This window comes from Aquarana catesbeiana, linkage group LG01 (assembly GCF_042186555.1).
Source record: "Aquarana catesbeiana isolate 2022-GZ linkage group LG01, ASM4218655v1, whole genome shotgun sequence".
Taxonomy (NCBI): domain Eukaryota; kingdom Metazoa; phylum Chordata; class Amphibia; order Anura; family Ranidae; genus Aquarana; species Aquarana catesbeiana.
In genome coordinates, this window is record NC_133324.1 from 478,808,725 (window position 1) to 478,829,232 (window position 20,508).

The window sequence follows — 20,508 nt, forward strand, 5'->3', positions numbered from 1 at the left end:
ATTTTGAGACCAGGTTAATGATGTAGCTGGGGGCAGAATTGTGGATGGCATTTTCGCAAATAGAGCTGTAAAATTCTTGAAGTTAGAAGTTGGCTTCTTAATACTTTAAATTTCTATCCATGTGGTTTGGTAGTGCAGCAATCTATTCCACTGTCTTTTGTCTGTAATCCGGTGACCTGAGAACCTCTTCTTGTTGTTTATTTCAAATAGCCATTTCCAATTACACCCTTTTTGTAGATTCCTTGCTGTTTGGTCGCCTAACAAAGGATTGTTAAAAACAAAACAAAAAAACACTAGGTTTTACAGCCATCAAGTTGACTTTTTTTTTTTTTTAGCAGTAGACACACTGCTTGAAAAAAATAGAAATAAAACTGCTGCAAATAATTTCAAAACTTGCCTGTGGCATTGTAGTATTCACACATCTTATCACATTCTCTTCTGCTTTGTTTCCACAGAACCAGTATACAGAAGTGGATGCACTTTAACCATTCATGCTATCAGTCGCTACAGTCCTGATGTGCTGAAGAACCACTCAGGTTTTGTGTTACCACTGGCATTTCTTGCTATGCATGAGGCGTCTGATGAAGAAAAGGGAGACAAAGATGATGCAAATCTTTGGAAAGAAGTGTGGCAAGAGAATGTGCCAGGTAAGTTTACCATTTCCAAAACGGTGAACTATACAGTTGTGTGAAAGTATTTGCCCCCTTTCAGATTTTTTATTTTCTTGCATATTTGTCACACTTAAATTACTCAGATCATCAAACAAATTGTATCATTACACAAAGATAACCCGAGTAAATACAAAATGCAGTTTTTAAATGATGGTTTCATTTATTAAGGCAAAAAAGCTGCCCAAACCTGCCTGACTTTATATGAAAAAGTAATTGCCCCCTAAACCTAATAACTGGTTGTGCCACCCTCGGTGGCAACAACTGCAATCAAGCATTTGCGATAACTGGCAATGAGTCTTTCACATTGTAGTGAAGCAATTTTGGCCCTCTCTTCTTTGCAGAATTGTTTTAATTCAGCCACATTCGAGGGCTTTCCAGCATGAATGGCCTGTGTAAGGTCATGATACAGCATCTCAATTGGATTTAAGTCCAGGTTTTGACTAGGCCACTCCAAAACCTACATTTTGCTTTGTTTGAACCATTTGAAGGTGGACTTGCTGTTGTGTTTCAGATCATTGTCCTGCTGCATAACCCAAGTGCACTTGAGCTTGAGGTCACAAACTGATGGCCAGACATTCTCCTTTAGGATTTTCCGGTAGAGCTCAGAATTCATGGTTCCATCAATTATGACAAGTCGTTCAGGTCCTGAAGCTGCAAAGCAGCCCCAGACCATCACGCTACCACCACCGTGTCTGACTGTTGGTGTGATCTTGTTATGAAATGCTGTATTGGTTTTATGACAGACGTAACGGGACGCACACCTTCCAAAAAGTCAAATTTTTGTCTCATCACTCCATGTTTTTTGGTAAATGTGAGATGAGCCTTTGTATTCTTTTTGGTCAGCAGTGGCTTTGGACTTGGAACTTTCCCATGGATGCTATTTGTGCCCAGTCTCTTTCTTATTGTTGAATGAAAACTGATCTTACCTGAGGCAAGTGAGGCCTGCAGTTCTTTACATGTTCTGGGTTCTTTTGACCTCCTGCATGAGTCGTCGTCCTGCTCTTGGAGTAATTTTTGCAGGCCGGCCTTTCCTGGGAAGGTTCACCACTGTTTCAAGTTATCTCCATTTGTGGATAATGGCTCTTCCCGTGGTTCACTGGAGTTCTAAAGCCTTAGAAATGGCTTTGAAACCCTTCCTAGACTGATACATGTACATTACTTTGTTTCTAATCTGTTCTTGAATTTTTTTTGGATTGTGGCATGATGTGTGGCTTTTTGTGACCTGCTAGCATGCTTCACTTTGACAGACAGTTTCTATTTATATGATTTCTTGATTCGACAGGTCTGGCAGTAATCAGGCCTGGGTGTGGCAAGTGAAATTTAACTCGGTTTTCAAAAAAATTTTGGTTAATCACAGTTCATTCATGATTCAGCATGGGAGGGGGCAACTGCTTTTTCACATAGGGCCAGGCAGGTTTGAACAGCTTTTTTCCCTTAATAAATGAAATAATTTAAAAACTGCATCTTGGATTTACTCTGGTTATTTTTGTGTAATATTAAAATTTGTTTAATGATCTGAATCATTTAAGTGTAAGAAATATGCAAAAAAATCAGGAAGGAGGCAAATACTTTTTCACAGCACAGACACAGAATGCAAGTGTCTGTGTTTATGCCTTAATAGAGCAGGTAGATCAATATCACTCAAAATGCTGGCTGAAGCAAGCAATGCTTCACGAATTGGTCACAGTTGGGTGCTTCCTGTAAAAAGGCCACAGCTCATTTCATGCAATGTTAGGTTTCCTTTTGCTATTTGTATGGCATGAAGGGTGAATTAAATGCTTCCCTAAGAAGAGGGAGGAATACCATTTTATGCTTGTGTGCCATGGGCATCTTTGCCCTTATAATATCCTTTAAAACATAACGCAACACAATAATTTGGTGGATATAATAATATACTGACATACATTCGGTTAATGTTTCACTGTTTTTAAAGTGTATGTCCAGGTATTAAACAAATGTTCCCTCAAACCTCCCCTCTCCCACTAGAGCACATCCCAGAATTATTTTTTTTCTTTTACTTTGTTCTTGTAGTGAGAAACCGTTTTTTTGCTCCCTGTGACATCATCACAAAAAAGGTGACCACTGGCCCCACCTATAGCTGGCCTTTGCAGTAAGCAACATTGTAGGGCACAAAAGATATAAACAAGGCCAAGGATAAATCCAAGGAAAAAACCAAGCTTACTTACTGAACAGCCCACAGACAGCCGAATCAACCTGTCTAACAGTGTGCGTTAAAAACAGGGGTTTAGTCTGCACGCATATGCAAATGCATGCGCAAGCTACAGAACTTCGCCAAGGCACCCTGGTATCTGTAGTTCTTATCACTACCTAATGAGTGACCCTACAGTGGAGGCACATGCATTCTGATGGCTAGGTGGAGGGCAGATGGACTGAAGGGGAGCCCCACCCCTTCTTAAAGGTACAGGAGCACACTCAGCATCTAGCATATAGCTCAATGGCTGCGAAAGTGTCAGTGCGTTGCCTGACCAACACACAGTGATACAAAAAAGTGACCACTGCCCCCAGCTATAGCTGGCCTTTGTAGTAAGCAGCATTGGAGGGCACATAAGATATAAACAAGGCCAGGAATAAATCCAAGGAAAAAAACAAGCTTACTTACCAACCAGCCCATAGACAACCGTATCAACCTGTCTAACAGTATGCGTTAAAAACAGGGGTTTAGTCTGCACGCAGGGTGCCTTGGTGAGGCTCTAGCTTACGCATGCATTTGCAAATGCGTGCAAAATAAACCCCTGTGTTTAACGCATACTGTTAGGTCGATTCGGCTGTCTGTGGGCTGGTCGGTAAGTAAGCTTGGTTTTTTCCTTGGATTTATCCTTGGCCTTGTTAATATCTATTGTGACATCATCAGCTTTTAAAATTTTTGCAGAGGCAGACATTGGAAACTCAAAACTATATTTCGCAAGATCCCTTTCCCTATAGAAAGGCTCTTGGAAATAAACATAGCAGCATTGTTTTGCTGAAAAATAAATCAATGTTTGCATGTTTAGCGGGGGAAGAGAAGTTACCTATCGAACAAAATGTAATTTAAGGTCACAGCATTTACAATGTTCAATGGGCATACAAAGTAAATGTAAAATTATAAAAAATAGAATAGTTCTTTAAAGCTACAGCTTCCACTTATGTAGTTCATATCAGCATAATAAAATATTTTCATAACGTCTTAACATAACATAGGACTTGCTTGGAAAAAGTCTGCAATGTCACCACTTCTTTGACATTATCCATCTAGCATACTAACGGTTGGCTAACTTTTTTGTTTTGTGATGCCTACAGGAAGTATCAGTGGTGGTATTCGTTTGTACATGAAGGAGCTTATTGACATTACTCAGAAAGCTTTGCAGTCTCCATCTTGGAAGATGAAAGCACAGGGTGCTGCTGCCATGGCTTCCATAGCCAAACAACAAACTGGTTCCTTGGTTCCTCCACACTTGGGAATGGTTCTCGACACGCTTCTGCAGGGTCTGCCAGGAAGGACGTGGGCTGGCAAGGTCTGAATCCATCTTTCTAATGGTTTGTTTTTTATGTATTGCAATGTCTCTGAAGACATAAGTAGGCTGAGCAGTGGGAGTGAACTTATCAGTTTGATCACTGGGCTCCTTTAAAATCCCCACTGTCTGCTAGCTTCTACCATGGAAGGGGTTATTGCTGAAGACGTGCTCACTGCTGCTTTAGATAGATGGATATATATATATATATATATATATATATATATATATATATATATATATATATATATATATATAATTTTTGCAGGGGCCCTGGAGAATAAAATGGAGGAATTGGAATTTTTTTTATGTCGCATAGTGTTTTCACAGGAAAAAATGTGCTTTAATGAATTAAAAAAAAACACAATATATAATTCAATTTGAATTTACGCCGAGTAAATAGATACCTAACCTGTCGTGCTTTAAAATTGTGCAGGATCGTGGAATGGCGCCAAACTACGGTACTTAAAATTATCCGTAGGCGATGCTTTAAAAATATTCCTTTTTTTTTTTTTTTTGCTTTAAAAATTTTGACAGGTTACCAGTTAACAGAGGAGGTCTAGTGCTAGAATTATTGCTCTCGCTCTGACGTTCGTGGCAGTACCTTACATGTGTGGTGCAAACACCATTTACATATGTAGGAGTGACCTTCCTATGCGTTCACCACTGTATGGGAGGATGGGGCACTTTTAAAGATTTTTTTTTTTTTGCTTTAGTTTATTACATTTTTCTTTATTTTTACACTGCCCCTTTTAATTTTGTTTATCACTTGTTATTCCTTTCCCCACTGGAAAGTGGCGTGAGGAGTCAACCCCTTCTGACGCTTCTACTCAGCCGCTGGATCACTTTTATCAGAGTGGCGGCTGCAGGAAATTTTTTATATCTGAGTTACCACCATCATCAAGGATCCTACTGGTGGCAAAACTATCCATCTTTCTCAGTAGAAGAAGCCGAAGAAACAGTGCAAAGTCTTCCTACTCCTATATATATAATCTCCTTTGTATTGGAATAAAAAAATTATAGTAATTTGCATATAATTATAAAAGTGCATAATCTGTATATTTATCTTTTTTGAGACCATACAATAAAATATTATTAAGGCGCATCCTTAATGTTTAACCTTTGAGGACAGCTTTGACAGATTAGCAGATCTCTCTCCGGGGAAGGCAGAATAAACAAATTTTGTGTTAACATTTAGTTATAATTTTACACAGTATGTCCAAGTGTTATTATATACATGATTTTTAGCCAAGCTGTTTTAATATTTTAAGCGTTTTTCTGTGTCTGTATTTTTAGAATACGTCACACTTTTAATGTGTTCTATTTTACAGGAAGAACTTCTAAAAGCTATTGGAACTGTGGTTTCCAGTTGTAGGTAAGCACTGTTTACTAAAAAAAAAAAAAACTTGCTGCTATGTTATATTGCCTGCTGCAAAGTCTTTCTCTGGAAGCAGCATAAATGAATATAAAGTAAATTTGTCATGAATGTAATGTGCAGGCTGCCATTGCGGCCCATAAGAAAATGCTAAATAAATGTGTGTAATATTTGATACACGATTGTTGTCATTTGTTTTGCTTTGCTAAATTTAAAATGGGCTGTTTGTTGTCTCTCTTGCCCTCCACAGCAAACAGTTGAAGGAAGGTGCTCATGAACAGCCCACCATAGATGATATAATTCAGGCTGTACTAAAAGAATGTCGGAAAGAAAATGTCAAGTACAAGATAGTTGCTCTCAAGTGTGCTGCTGATGTACTTGAATCTACTAAGGAGGATCGCTTCCAGGAACTGACAGATATCCTCTTTCCCTTGATAAAACAGGTATATTTACTTGTATACCTACACATAGTTAATCTGGTTGAATAAAAGACAAGTCCATCCAGTTCAACCAACAGAGAAAAAAACATGTATGAGTTATTCACAGTGCAGTGTTTTGTTCGAATGGATTAAATATTTGATATCAAAATGTGGGTTAAAGTGGTTCTAAAGGCCAAAGGTGTTTTTAAACTTTGTGCATGCTATGCATGAAGGTAAAAAAAACTTGTGTGTGCAGCTCCCCCCCTAATACTTACCTGAGCCCCATCATGATCCAGCAATGTGCACGAGAGTGTCCTCTCCCTGAGGACTCTCCCTACTCATGACTTCTGCTGCTGTCAATCACAGCCAGTGAGCCAATGAGAAGAGGTGGGGGGCAAGCTGTGGCTCTGTGTCTGAATGGACATGCAGATCAGTGGCTCGGGAGTGAGCCTGCTTGCATGCCCCCACAGCAAGCTGTTTGCTATGGGAGCAGGAGGGAGGGGCCAGGACGGCTGGCGGCGGACACGAAAAGAGTAGGATCAGGACTGCTCTGTGCAAAACCACTGCACAGAGCAGGTAAGTATAACATGTTTGTTTATAAAAGGAGGGGGGGGGGGAGTTTGGGACTTTATATGAGGCTTGGGCATCTGCCATAGAATGCCTCCATCCCTGTTATGTTGAAAAGAGGGAAGGGCAGTTTGGGACTTTGTATGAAGTATGCGGCTGAAATGAACAGAGAGTGACTGGTGGATAAATAATAGTAGATAACCCAATCACATAGTGTTATGGCATGTACATGTGTGTTATTTTTAAAAGAAAAAATACTTGCCTTTAATTTCACTTTAAGATTAATTATTGCGGTCTAGTTGTTGTTTGGGAACAAGAAAAAAAAAGTTAAAAAAAAGAAATGTGGACACCAGCTGTATTGGCTTGGATTTTGGACTTCTAAAGCTTCCAGTTATTTTATCTGGATGGCGATATTTCAGTCAATGTTAACCCATCGCTGCCAAGTACAGTGAATATCTATCTTTATTTCATATTGTTTACATTATCTAGCATTGTGTTAAGAACTCCTGACACTGTTAGGCTGGCCATACAAGCAGCAAGTTTCTCGTGGTTGCAGGAAAGAAATTCAGACCGTGTTAATGCGGGAATCCCTTCTGCAGGGCAATTGTCTTCTCCCAGTGATTATTGCTAGCTGCTGTCCAATAGCAGCCGTTAGTGATAATCGCAAGAGAATCCGGCAAGCTGGTTGGACCCAAGATTGATCAACTTGGTACATTCAGCCTGTCCATTAATGGTTCGAGTCTCAGCCGGTTCAGCACGTTGGACCAGCCTTAGTCCTTGCAGTGTATTGCCTCATGTGATCCTATACTTCTTCTTTGTTTACATCATCAGGAGATAACATCTTGTGCCAATCATGATACAAAAAGTATAAATAAGACATTTGCCAAAACAGGGAGGATTTTGGCACACCTTACAGTGGCAAATTTATAAACTGTCTTCTAAATCAGATTTTGGCTGCTGTGAAAAAGTATAGCTAAAACGTAAATATTGTGTTTATCTCTACTTATGTTAGCGGTTTTGTACTACTAATAGTAATGGGTCTTATTGGCAAGACCTGTGAATCAAACACACAGAGGTGAACATAACAGTCTTGGTTTAATACACTGTTATCTGTATGAAGACCAATGTTCATGTTGGATAAAATGTGAACTTCTTCTTATCTGTTTGATATAGACTTCACTAGAAACTGTGGGAGCGCAGTCACCAAAAGAGGAAGACGATCCGGATGAGAAAGCAAAAGAGTTGCAGACAGAGTTCCTATTGTGTGCCTTCTCAACTCTAGGCAAGGCTTGGCCCAGGAACCCTGCTACTCAGTGTAAGGCCCTTTTCTGTATACCAGCAGCTTTGCACATTTGGGAATCAAAGCAATTTGGTGTCTAATTAAAGGAAGACATCATATTACAGCTTGTACGAAGACCGAAATATAAAATCAAACTTCATGCAAAACGTAAGGTTTTTGTAGATGTGTTTCAGAGACTGTAGTGGCTAGAGATCTCAACTCTGTCCTATGGATTACTGATAGTACGTTGCTGCCTTGCCTGATTCGAACTATAGGATAAATGGTAATTTCACCTACCACAGTGTAACACCCTAGTATTGTCTTCAGGGGGCACAGACTCTCATGGGAACATCTGACACTGAAAATCTTTTGAGGGATAGAAACAGCCAACAAACAATTTAGTTCATAAATGGCAAAAAGTATAAAAGTAAGTGAACTATGTGTTGCCTGTTTTTCATTTTAATAGGCTGCTATCGGTTCGAAGTGTGCAAGCTAATGTGTGAAAGACTAAAACTGAGCACATGGAAGGTCCAGCATGTTGTGCTTCAGTCTATGACTGCCTACTTTCAGGGGTAAGTTTGACTGCAGCATGAATAACACACCCAGTAAATTTTAGGGGAATATATTATAACTGTCTTGTTCTCTGTGCTGTGGCTCACACAGTTTACATAAATACATTTATTTATATACAGTTACATAAATAGAACTACACCCAAAGGTTTTAAATGGGGGGGAAGTAGGCAATTCCTCTCTGGCTGTTTTACTACTGTAGGAAAATTCCCCCCACCCATGATCATGTGCTCACACATGGCTGTAAACAATCTGGTTCCCCTGTCACCTGCATTATGGTGCAGTCCTAGCTTTCAAATTAGGACTGGGAGCATTGTGCCGCCTTCCTAAATACGTATACAGCAGTAGAAACCTGGAAGGATTAAAACCTACCTCATTTTTATTCTCTATGCCTGTTAGCCACTGCGTCATTTCCTGCTGTTGAAAGCAATGCTGGCATGCAAAAGAAGGTTTGGGGATGTTACTGGGGTCTCTACCACTCTACTTCCCCTTGAAGTAGCTGTTCTACCAGATGTGTTGTGGTTTAATAAGAAGCTGTTAGCAGCTGTTGCCACAATTTGCTTCTTTAAATATTTCAAACCTACACTTACAAGAATAGCATAGTAGTTATTCAAAGATTTGTCTATGATGAATAACATATGAGGAAAAATTTTACGTTAATTTACGTTAATTACTTAGCATGTGACATGTATTGAACTGATGAAAACGTTGCATGCTTTTTTCTTCCTTTAATAGGTTATTGATTTTAGAAAAGGAGCACTCAGACATTGTGGCCCTTACAGAAATCCTCTCAGAAGCCTGTCCAGCGATAGCGCATTCACTAGGTATAGCCAGTTACCTCTCATTGCATCTTTATTCTGTGTGCAGTTGTCTCTTGTCCTTCTCAGCACTTCATGTTGTCCATTTGGCTGTTTTCTTACTTTGCTGTGAATATTATCGTTCCCCTTAAGGTTGAGAAATCACCGCTTAGTGGCTGTTGCCCAATCTTAAGTCAAACGATAGTGACATTCTCTGAATTCACACAGGGTTATCAAAAGGTTTCCATATTCTAAAACCTTTCCAGTGACCAATGTTCAGTTGATACCTTTTTAGGAAAAAGGTACCACATGTATCTCATGAGTTGAAGGTTGCTGTATCTACAATTATAACAGTCCTCCTATATTTGGACAGAGGCACGATTTTCATACTTTTGGCTCGGTATGCCACCAGAAAAAAATTAAAATGAAACAATAAAAATGAATTTGAAGTGCAGACTTTCAGCTTTAATTCAAAAGGTTGAACACAAATATCAAGTACAAATTTTAAGAACTGCAACCATTTTTATACACAGTCCCCATTTTCAGGGGCTCAAATGTAATTGGTCAAATGAATATGATCATAAATAAAATGTTCATTTTTGTATATTTTGTTGAAAATCCTTTACTGGCAATGACTGCCTGAAGTCTGAAACCCATAGACATTACTGGGCGGCACAGTGGTGTAGTGGGTAGCACGCTCACCTAGCAGTAAGAAGGGTCGCTGGTTCGAATCCCAACCATGACACTACCTGCCTGGAGTTTGCATGTTCTCCGTGTGCCTGCGTGGGTTTCCTCCGGGTACTCCGGTTTCATCCCACACTCCAAAGACATGCTGGTAGGTTAATTGGATCCTGTCTAAATTGTCCCTAGTATGTATGAATGTGAGTTAGGGATCTTAGATTGTAAGCTCCTTGAGGGTAGGGACTGATGTGAATGTACAATGTATATGTAAAGCGCTACGTAAATTGATGGCGCTATATAAGTACCTGAAATAAATAAATAAATACTGGGTTTTCTCCTTTCTGATGCTTTGCCAGGCTCTAACTGCAACTATCTTCAGTTCTTTGTTTGTGGGTCTTTCTGCCTCTAGTTTTGCCTTCAACAAGTAAAATGCATGCTCAATTGGGTTGAGATCAGGTGATTGACTCGGCCATTGCAGAATATTCCACTTCTTTTCCTTCAAAAGCTCCTGGGTTGCTTTTGCAGTGTGTTTTGGATCATTGTCCATCTGTACTGTGAAGCGCCGTTTAATCAACTTTACTGCATTTGGCTGAATCTGGGCTGACAGTATATCTCTAAACACTGCAGAATTCATTGGGCTGCTTCTGTCTTCTGCCACATCATCAATGAACACCAATGACCCAGTGCCACTGGAAGCCATGCATGCCCATGCCATCACTCCACCATGTTTTACAGATGCCATTGTGTGCTTTGGATCATGAGCTGTTCTAAGCCTTCTCCACACTTTTTCTTCCCGTCATTCTGGTACAGATTAATCTTGGTTTCATCCGTCCAAAGAATGCTTTTCCAGAACTGGTCTGGCTTTTTTTAGATGTTTTTTGGCAAAGTCTAATCTGGCTTTTCTATTCTTCAGGCTTATGAAAGGTTTGCACCTTGTGGTGAACCCTCTGTATTTTCTCTCGTGAAGTCTTCTATTGATTGTAGACTTTGACAATGATACGCCCACCTCCTGGAGATTGTCCCTCACTTGTCTGGATGTTGTGAATGGGGTTTTTCTTTACCATAAAGAGAATCCTGCGATCATCCACCACTGTTGTCTTCTGTGGATGTCCAGGCCTTTTTATGTTGCTGAGCTCACCAGTGCGTTCTTTTTTTCCTCCGAATGTACCAAACTGTTGATTTGGCCACTCGTAATGTTGCTGCTCTCTCTGGTGGGTTTCTTTCGTTTTTGAAGCCTTACAATGCCCTATTTCACTTGCATGGACAGTAGACTTGGGCAGATTGATTCATTTTAGTGATTCTAATCATTTGGATCAGTTCAGTGAAATGATTCGAATCACTGAATCGACTAAAGACTCATCTCCTCCAAGCTAAATTACATGTCTGTGCAATGCAAATTGAGCCATACAGATTTGTATGGCTGAATTCGCATCACATTCAGACCAAAGTCGTGCAGGACCTTTTTTTTAGTCCGCACCAGAATCAGATCGCATGGATGTTCACACACCCATGCGATCCGATACCTGTCCGAATAGACAGTTAGCACTGCGATATGCAAACCGATCTGGGGGTGTCATTAACTTTGTATTGGCACTGTATTCGCAATTACATACGGCAGTGTGAACTGCCAGTGAGTCAGGTGCGATGTGCGAACTGCAGGGTTTCATGCATGATCGTACCAATATGAACTGAGCCTCGTTCAGAGACTTCTCACAGCAGCTCATGAATCTAATGTGCTCTGATGAGTCACTCACAGATTCAGATGTCATGCTGCTGGCTCACACAACTTATGTTACACAATAATGTTGATTCTTGTGTGCTTTTTCTGAGTGAGTCATTCACAGACTGGACTTGACTAGCTGCTGCCTGCTGTGATTTATTCAGAAACTTGAAGTCTTGGTGGCTCACACTTAATCATGTTATAGCTAATTTTAGAAATCATGAGCTGAGGCTACTGTTTTTTCAGCTCCCTCTCTACTCATCCTGAAAGAGGAGGATCTTTGACAATGAATTGAATCAGATTCACTTTCATGATTCGATTCATTCAAACTCTGTAGCGTGTTGATTTACTGATTCGATTCAGTAGCCAAGCCTAATGGACAGCTCCTTTGAACAAATGATGTAGGTTCACAGCAATAGAGTCTAAATGCAAATACCGCACTGAGAATCAACTCCAGACCTTTTACCTGCTTAATTGATGAAGAAATAATGGAGTAGCCCACACCTGGCCATGAAACAGCTTTTGATTCAATTGTCCAATTAATTTTGGTCCCTTAAAAAAGGGTGGGTGGCTATTCTTAAGAGCTGTAATTCCTAAACCCTTCTTCCGATTTGGATTCACATACCCTGAAATTAAACCTGAGAGTGTGCCCTTTCAGCCCATATCCATTGTATAACTATAGCTTGAATATATTTTGGTAAATACCTGGAAAAAAAACAAAAATTGTGCCTGTGTCCAAATCTATATATGGACCTAACTGTATATTGTGCATGGAGTACACCTCAATAATAGGCAGATCTCATTGTCACAAGACGTGCCAGATTGTGGTCGCCATAAAGCTTTGTCCATCTTAACAGATTAGAACCTTTTCTACTGCAGTGACTTACCCTGGCTGAACAGTTGTTTGGTTTTAAACTTGGAAGTGACATTTTACTTCTGTTTCTAAATGTTTGTTTGCCTAAATTTGTCAGTAGTCTGCAGATATTATTTACATTGTTTCTGTTAGTGACCCACGTTGGCAGACATACCACTGCATTCTATTTTTACATCCATTTTGGTTTCAGGGCACTATTTCAAATCATAGTGTGGGAAAGTATAATACATCCTGAATAATTCAATTGTTAAGAAACCAGTAGTCTCTGAATACATTCAGTGTTATAAGGAAACCACATTTGAAAAATGATATAAGCAGATTCTAAATCCAAAAAAGAACAAATAAACTGAAGCGCTAAATGTGAAACAAAAGTGTGATAAACAGGTGGGATAAGGGGGGTCAGGTAAAGTAAAAAAAGTAAAAAGTCAAAGTCCAAAAACTATTAACCAGCCTTATGTAATAAAGTCCTGAGATATCAGCTAAGGGAATCCGGAAGACACTTCAGTGTGGATCCTGGATCTTTCAGTGTGGAGGTGTCTTGGATATGATGATGCTTTTTCATCGCTGTATGTGGATTTTCCAATGTTGCATATAAGTGGATGTTTACTTTTATTGAATTAAGGGTATACGGCTTCTAACATCACTCTGCCTCCTGTTCAGATGCTAAAGTCAGGTTTGCTGTCTTCAACTAAAGAAGATATTGTGGCATTTTCCCCCCCTGTATTTCCTGGCCAGTGAACAATGACGTTCCTGGGGCAGCCATCTACCAGTAAGCTAGGCTTGATTGGCATATAGGAACTGAAACTGCTATAGGTGATGCTACACTAGGCTTATATTCCCTGACCACTTGTGTAGAGGCAGCCATTACAGTACATTGGTTTTGATACAATTAGTTGAATTGTGTGATACACAAGATACAATGTCCAGAACATAATCAGTCCAAATATTAAAGTCTCTCACGTGGTATCGCAGAATGTTTTTTTCGGTGGTAATTATAAGTATGCACATGCTGTGTGTGAGAAATATCTTATTAATTTGACAACTTTGTGTAAAAATTTTAATCTTCGTTTTCTTTCTGCATTTTCCAAATAATTACAACTTACATAGAAACTCACCATTCCTCTTAAAGTGATACTAAAGTCTTGTTTTTTCTATAAAAATAACAAACCTACGTATCTGCTCTGTGAAATGGTTTTGCACAGGGCAGCCCACATCCTCCTCTTCTCAGGTCCCTCTTCGGTGCTCCTAGCCCCTTCCTCCGGTTGAGTGCCCCCACAGTAAGCAGCTTGCTCTGGGGGGACCCGAGCCGCAGTTCCCTGTATCCATTCAGATACAGGGCCGCGGTTCTGCCCCACTCCCTCTATCTCCTCATTGGCTAACTGACTTTGACAGCAGCAGGAGCCAATGGTGTTGCTGCTCTGTCTCAGCCAATCAGGAGGGAGAGTCCCAGATGGCCGAAGCACTCTCTTAGACATCGCTGGATAGAGATGGGGCTCAGGTAATTATTAGGGGGGCTGCTCCACACAGAAGGCTTTTTATCTTAACGCATGGAATGTGTTAAGATAAAAAACCTTCTGCTTTTACAATCACTTTAAATACATTGGACTGTCTACTTTCTAAGAGTAATTTGGGGGATATTTGTACTGTCCTGGCATTTTAGGGCCTTTAGAAATTAGATAGGCCGTCAGTACAGCAGGACTGATCAATTTTCAAATATCATGGTATCAAAATACCATAGTTTGTAGACTCTATCACTTTCACACAGATCAAATATACACGGATTCGGGTTATGTTTACCAAAGAAATGTAACAATACGTTTTGGCCAAATCTATGAAGAAAGATTATTTGCTAAATTTTATAACCGAAACTAAGAAAAATGTTGAGGTTTATTTTCAAAGTTTTTGGTATCTTTTTGATTATATAGTAAAACCAATCAGTGGAGATTAAAGTGGTTGTAAACTGTGGATGTTCAAAAAAAACCTGATGATCAATGGCATAATGGACTAGTATGTATTGCATACTAGCACATTATGAGATACTCTTCTTGGAACGAAACCCTCCAGCGCTGTAAAGTCACAGCTCAGAGGGCTGACCTGTTCCCCCTGTCTTTCTTCCGGGTTGGCAAGATTCCGGCGCTGTGATTGGCCAGAGCTGCGCTGTTGTCACTCCTGAGTAGTAGCTCTCGGTTCCAGCACAAAGCTTTAAAGGTTCAGCATACCCTGCCAGAACTTCAGCGTGCATGCACTGGTGATGTCACTGGCTGCATACAGGGCGAATATCTCCTAAATGGTGCACATTTATAAGATATTCATTTTACCTACAGGTACGCCTTATTATATAGGCTTAGCTGTAGGTAAAAATTACCAAGCAGGGTTTACAACTGCATTAAATACCACCAAAAAATAGCTTCATCTGTTTCAAGCCATTATAAAAAAAAAAAGTATAAAAATTACATTAGGTACTGTGTTGCATGGCTGAGTAATTGTCATTCAAAGTGTGACAGCACTGAAAGCTGAAAAAATGGCCTGGGCAGGAAGGGGGTGAAACTGTCTTGTCTTGAGGTGGTTAAAGAAGGCCCCTAGTCTGAACAAAAAACATATTCTATATACACTAATAGCAGAACCATTCGCATCTCTATTTTTTTTTTTCTTCCCCCACTCTCCCTCCATGGTCCCCTCAATACTAACCTGTTACACCGCTAAGGAGGGGGAATGGCGCACACTGGTTCCTATGTTTTTAATAAATCAGCATGCATATAGCAGCTGGAGTTTGAGGCTAGTAATATATTTTTCCTTAGTATTTTTTTCTGTCCTCCTGTGATTACATCGGGGTTATCTGGTCCATTTGATGTAAATAGTGCTTGATTTGTTCCCTGCGTTTTGTTTCATATTTTATATCGTAAAATGTATGTAGATAATTATAATGTTTTATCAAGCATCAATGTTTTTCTTTTACTTTTGTTAGAAAATAAGAGTTATTCATCAATAAGAACAGAAGCTCTCTCTATATTGGAACTACTAATAAAGAAACTCGAAGGTGAGTCATTTGTATGAGTGAGGTGTACTTGTAATTCTTGTCAGAAAAACAATGTAACAGAGTTGTAATGTGCAGCAACAATCTGTGCTGTGCTAAAATGCAGCATTTTTCATTCTCTTCCAGTGCACATCAATGTGAACTGGCACCTTTGAAAACCAGACTTGCATTTGCATTGTCTTTGTGTTGGGACTGCAGTATTTAGTTGGTGTGCACAAACCCTTAAAAAGTATTTAAAGCAGACCTTAGCTGTAGTTTAGAAGTGTAAAAATATACTTTGCTAAAAAATTACTAAATAAAAGACAGGAATGTTTTAACCTCCCTGGCGGTATGATTATTTCGGATTTTAGGTGCTGAAAGCGGTACAGTTATTTTCCATGGAAATTTGGCGTTTTATATTGTAGGTCTGTAAATCTTAACAATAACACACTTAAATCTGTCCAAACCAGAGTCTAGTAGATATCCCGGGTATGATAAAGTTTGAAACACAAAAACATAAATTATAATATAATAAATAAAAATAAATAATAAAAAAAAAAAAAATAGTAATAAAATAAAATTCCCCACAATTCACTATCGCTCAATTCTGCAAGTGTTCTAATTTACTATCGCTGTTTTCTAGCTGGTCTAAAGCCACTTTTGACGTAAAGGGACACTTTTTGGTTGCTATGGACAATCTCCAGTTTCCAGGCAGAAAGAACAGTGTATATCATGTAAAACTGCATGCAGGGCATAGGACAAAGCACTGGGGACAAAAGGGATGTGAAATCATTTCATACAGTACTGTAATCTGTAAGATTACAGTACTGTATGTGTTATTATTTTTACTTTTTTTTTAATTTGCCGCCAGGCTCCGCCCCCGTGCGTCGCGCCGCTCACAGGGAACGGAGCCTGGCACGGAGAGGCTTCGGAGGAGGACGGAGCCCTCGGACACTGCGGGGGACATCGCAGGATCCCAGGGACAAGGTAAGTAACGCCGCCCCAGGATCCTGCAATGCAATCCCAAGTTTGGCTCGGGGTTACCGCTAATGGGACTGAATTTTAACCCCGAGCCACACTCAGGAAAACCGCCAGGGAGGCTACAGAATGAGGTGATGGCCAAGCCCAAATATTGAGTTGTAATTATGCCAGATCCGTCAGTATGTCGTTTTCATACTTTCAGAGATCCCCAACCTAAGGTCGCTATTCTCTTCCTGGTCCTAAAGGCTGGCCTCCTGGAGACATAGACTTGTGTTGAAGCTTTCTGAGTCAATTTAAAAGATCTATGTTTCTATGGTAGTGCAGGAGCTGCTCGCTGTAGTGTTACACTATGGTAGCCAATCCCTCTCTCATGATACTTGGGGTTTGCATTTTAGTCATCATAACCCTAAAATGGAAAGCACTCTAATACAAATGCATATAAACATGCAGTATGTCATGTTTCACCATATTGGCCTATAATTCAGATCAGTAACCTCAAAAGCCAGTAAGGTGTGGGAGGGGGTAGGTCAGGACTTGACTTCATCAAAAAACATTGAAATTAAAATGTTGGAGTGCCCAAAGTACCTGTAAATGCCCGAGTTTTATGAAGCCAGTTAAAAAGCTGTGCTTTTTACAAATTTAGCTTGATAAGTAAAACACTGCATGTTATCCATATCTAATCATTTTCATGTTTTAGACTAAGATGTGTGTATTTGAATCCCATGGTTCTTACCCTACTTGGCTAAGATCAAGTGTAGTAAAAGCATTGTGCTATTTAAGCCACATCTGTCCAATCCATTTAAAATAATATTTATATGTACAACTTCTCTTGCTAACTTGGCTTAGTTTTCTTTTTTTATTTAGTAAATACTCTTAATTTTGTTTTCCAGATTCAAAACAGTGGGAAAGTCTTACAGTAGAAAGCAGACACTTGTTAATTATTTCTTTATCTACAATGGAACAAGATAGCAGGCCTGATCTGAAAGACAAAGGATTATTACTAAAGAAACGATTAGAGAGCTTAAACTAAAACAATTTGTCTACATTACTGTGCAATTCATGTGCTGTGGATTTTGAATTCTGTTCTTTCCAAGTTTGCATATGTTCTATAGCATGCATCATTCCATGCCTACAATAAATGTCCATGAATTATTTTCTTGTACATTTTTCTAATCTTCATCTATAACCGTTTATAAATTGCCGAAGGCCTATCTACAATATGTTTCTTGAGTGTTCTGTGCAGGAAATGTGCACTGATTAATTTGCATTTACATATGACATCACATCACATTTGGAAAATATAGTTGTGAAATTGTATATTTAGTCCAAGCCTTTTAGTTTTGAATTAAAGTAGGGAAGGGTTAAAACCCCTGGCAGTTTACTTTTTGTTCCCTTCACTACCTGTGCCAGATAAACCACAGGAAATTAGAGGAAATCTGCTAAAGCAAAAGACCATCCCCTTTTTGAAATTTGTCCCCAGAACAGAGAGATTTCCCTCACCTCTTGTTCTAGAGAAAACACTAAAATTTTGGATTTCGTCTTACTTTAATTCTAGAAAACAATAGTCACAAGTACAAGCAGAAAGGTGAATCTCCCCAGTGAGAACACAGGCCACAATAAAAACTTGACAAAGGGTCTAACCCCTTCCCTACTCAATAGCCAAAAACAGGTTTTGCCTAGAGCAGGGGTAGAAAACCATGGAGAGGTGGAGATCTACCTGAACAACATGAAAGAGATCAAAGATCACTGAGTTTCAGTGCCCTTCTTTTTTTCTTAAGGAATTTAACTAGCAAGGTCTAACTAAATAGTAAGTAAAAATATAATAAAACAAATGTCACTGTAAAAATATATACCGTATATACTCGAGTATAAGCCAAATTTTTCAGCACATTTTTTAGGCTGAAACCCCCCCTCGGCTTATACTCGAGTGATAGACAGAACACTGATACAATGCTGGGAAACTGTATCAGTGTTCCATCTATTACGGACGAGGAGGAGGCGGGGCTTTGTTACAATGGACGGCTGCCGAAAAGACTGCATGACACAGCGGGAGACACCCGCTGTTTTAGTAATCAAAGGTACAGCTGCAAATGGGTACAGTGAGACAGCAGATGGACATTTGTTTACCCAGTAGCTGCTGCATTTCCCACCCTAGGCTTATACTAGAGTCATTAAGTTTTCCCGTTTTTTTTTTTTTTTTGTGGTAAAATTAGGTGCCTCGGCATATATTCAGTACTTCGCCTGCCTTGAAAGTGGACAGGGTCGGTCAGTAGAGCCGTGGCTGGTGTCAGTATTTTTATTAATTTTTACAATATTTTACAATATTATTTTGTATTCTTTTTTACAATTTTTTGCACTTTTTTTTTTTTTTTTTTTTAGGAGCCCTGTTGGCTTTGGTGAAAGGGGAGCCAGGCAGCAGAAAAGAGGAATAAGGACAGGTGGGGCAGTGGGGGAGCCATTTACTGGTACCAATCCCCTGGATTTCCCTCCTGCAGAGGCTGAATGCTGGTGGGAGGGAGAGGGGGGAGAAGCTGGCTTTCAGCAGGAGGAAAATGCAGGGGAACGTTGGAAGACAGGTATTTTAGAAATCAGCATTCCCAGCAAGTAGCTGGGGATTCAGATTTCACCCCCACTCCCATCCTGGTGCCCTAAGGTTTATGCCTAAGCAGCGTTATGCTGGCACCAGCCCTGCCCATAACAGTGTCCCCCCCCCAGTAGTGCCCTTTGCTACCCTATAGCAGAGTCCTCTACTGCTCATCACCCCCTCCACCCCACACACAGTAGTGTCCTCTACCTACCTCCTTTCAGCAATGTCCTCCGCGCCCCCCCTCTTCCCTCCATAGCAGAGTCCTCTGTCCCCGCCCTTCCTTCCCTCCATAACAGTGTCCTCTGCCCCCTTTCACATAACCTCCCAGACAAGCACAAGCAGTGTCCTACCTAGACGTGTACACAGGAAAATGTGGAAGGCAGCACAGCTCAGGACAGAGTGCGGGAGCTGCCAGAGTTAACCTTTCATATTAACCTAATGATCGGTTGACACACCACCCTGTGTCCTAGCAACCAATCACCTGCCAGTTAACTTGGACAACTCCCGCCATCCATCCTGAACTGTGGGGGAGGGGGGCTGGCAAAGCAGGGTGAAGGGGGCACAAACTGATTTTTAAATGTACATTTTATTGAAGTCCATTGACAGACACAGAAGTCCAGATACTGTTGGCTTACAATAATCTCTGTAAACTTGTACTGTTAGATGACATAGCAAGAGGAAAAGCATGAGAAACTTTAAAGAATTCCGGATCCAGACTGAGAGCAAAAAATGTGATGTCACCAACATATTCTTTAAGCAAAAAAGACCATTGGGCACAATATGGGCCCCACATTTAAAGGGCTATTGTTTTACATTTTAGTATATAACATTCTAAATTAGTAATAAACATACCAAGATGGAACACAACTGGCAGAGCCGGACTGGACAATCGGCAAATATTCACCTATCAAGATATTGTACAAAACATAAGAGGAAAAGTATTTTAAACATAAAAATTCAATTTCTTTCTTGTCTATTGAGGAATAATTCAGATACTGATTGTGTATTGCTGCCTGCTGTGTGTAGAAAGCAGTACAAAGAGCATGAAGATAAATGCAATGGGGTAGGACAGATGTCTCCTATTGGACTTCAATAAAAGGACTTAAGTACAAAAATCATTTTCTTGTCCATTGTGGCACACAGGAATTTAGACTCTGGAGCATGTCAAAACAGTCCAATTGAGGGGTGAGCAACAACTGCTAATAGGCCCGGGAAAAGGGATGTGGAAGAAATGCCTGTAGGTCCCCAGATAAAGCCAATGTCCCCACCAGATGGTGAAAATTTCCAACACAACCAGAGGGAGAAAGGTTGACCCTAGAGGGAATGACTTCACTGAATGTAACAGCAAACCTGAACCATCAAGAAGGTAATCAAAAACAGGTGATAACATAATAAATTCATGTAAGGTGGAAAAAAGACCTACAACCTGATTTAATCAAAAAGAAGTTGGGACAACCTCTAGAAC

The 20,508-nt window shown here is 40.0% G+C and overlaps 1 protein-coding gene across 2 annotated transcripts in view; it reads left to right on the forward strand.

Moving 5' to 3' along the window:
• Positions 1-17,608, forward strand: part of ECPAS (Ecm29 proteasome adaptor and scaffold) — a 185,067-nt gene extending 167,459 nt beyond the window's left edge. For both annotated transcript variants that reach the window (XM_073591496.1, XM_073591490.1), the window contains exons 41-49: positions 456-647; positions 3,969-4,183; positions 5,512-5,555; positions 5,806-5,998; positions 7,715-7,856; positions 8,287-8,392; positions 9,126-9,214; positions 15,428-15,499; positions 17,347-17,608. In XM_073591496.1, the coding sequence (XP_073447597.1) occupies positions 456-647; positions 3,969-4,183; positions 5,512-5,555; positions 5,806-5,998; positions 7,715-7,856; positions 8,287-8,392; positions 9,126-9,214; positions 15,428-15,499; positions 17,347-17,486 (1,193 nt within the window). In that variant the 3' untranslated portion in view covers positions 17,487-17,608. The remainder of the gene's footprint in view (positions 1-455; positions 648-3,968; positions 4,184-5,511; positions 5,556-5,805; positions 5,999-7,714; positions 7,857-8,286; positions 8,393-9,125; positions 9,215-15,427; positions 15,500-17,346) is intronic.
• The last annotated feature ends 2,900 nt before the right edge of the window (positions 17,609-20,508 follow it).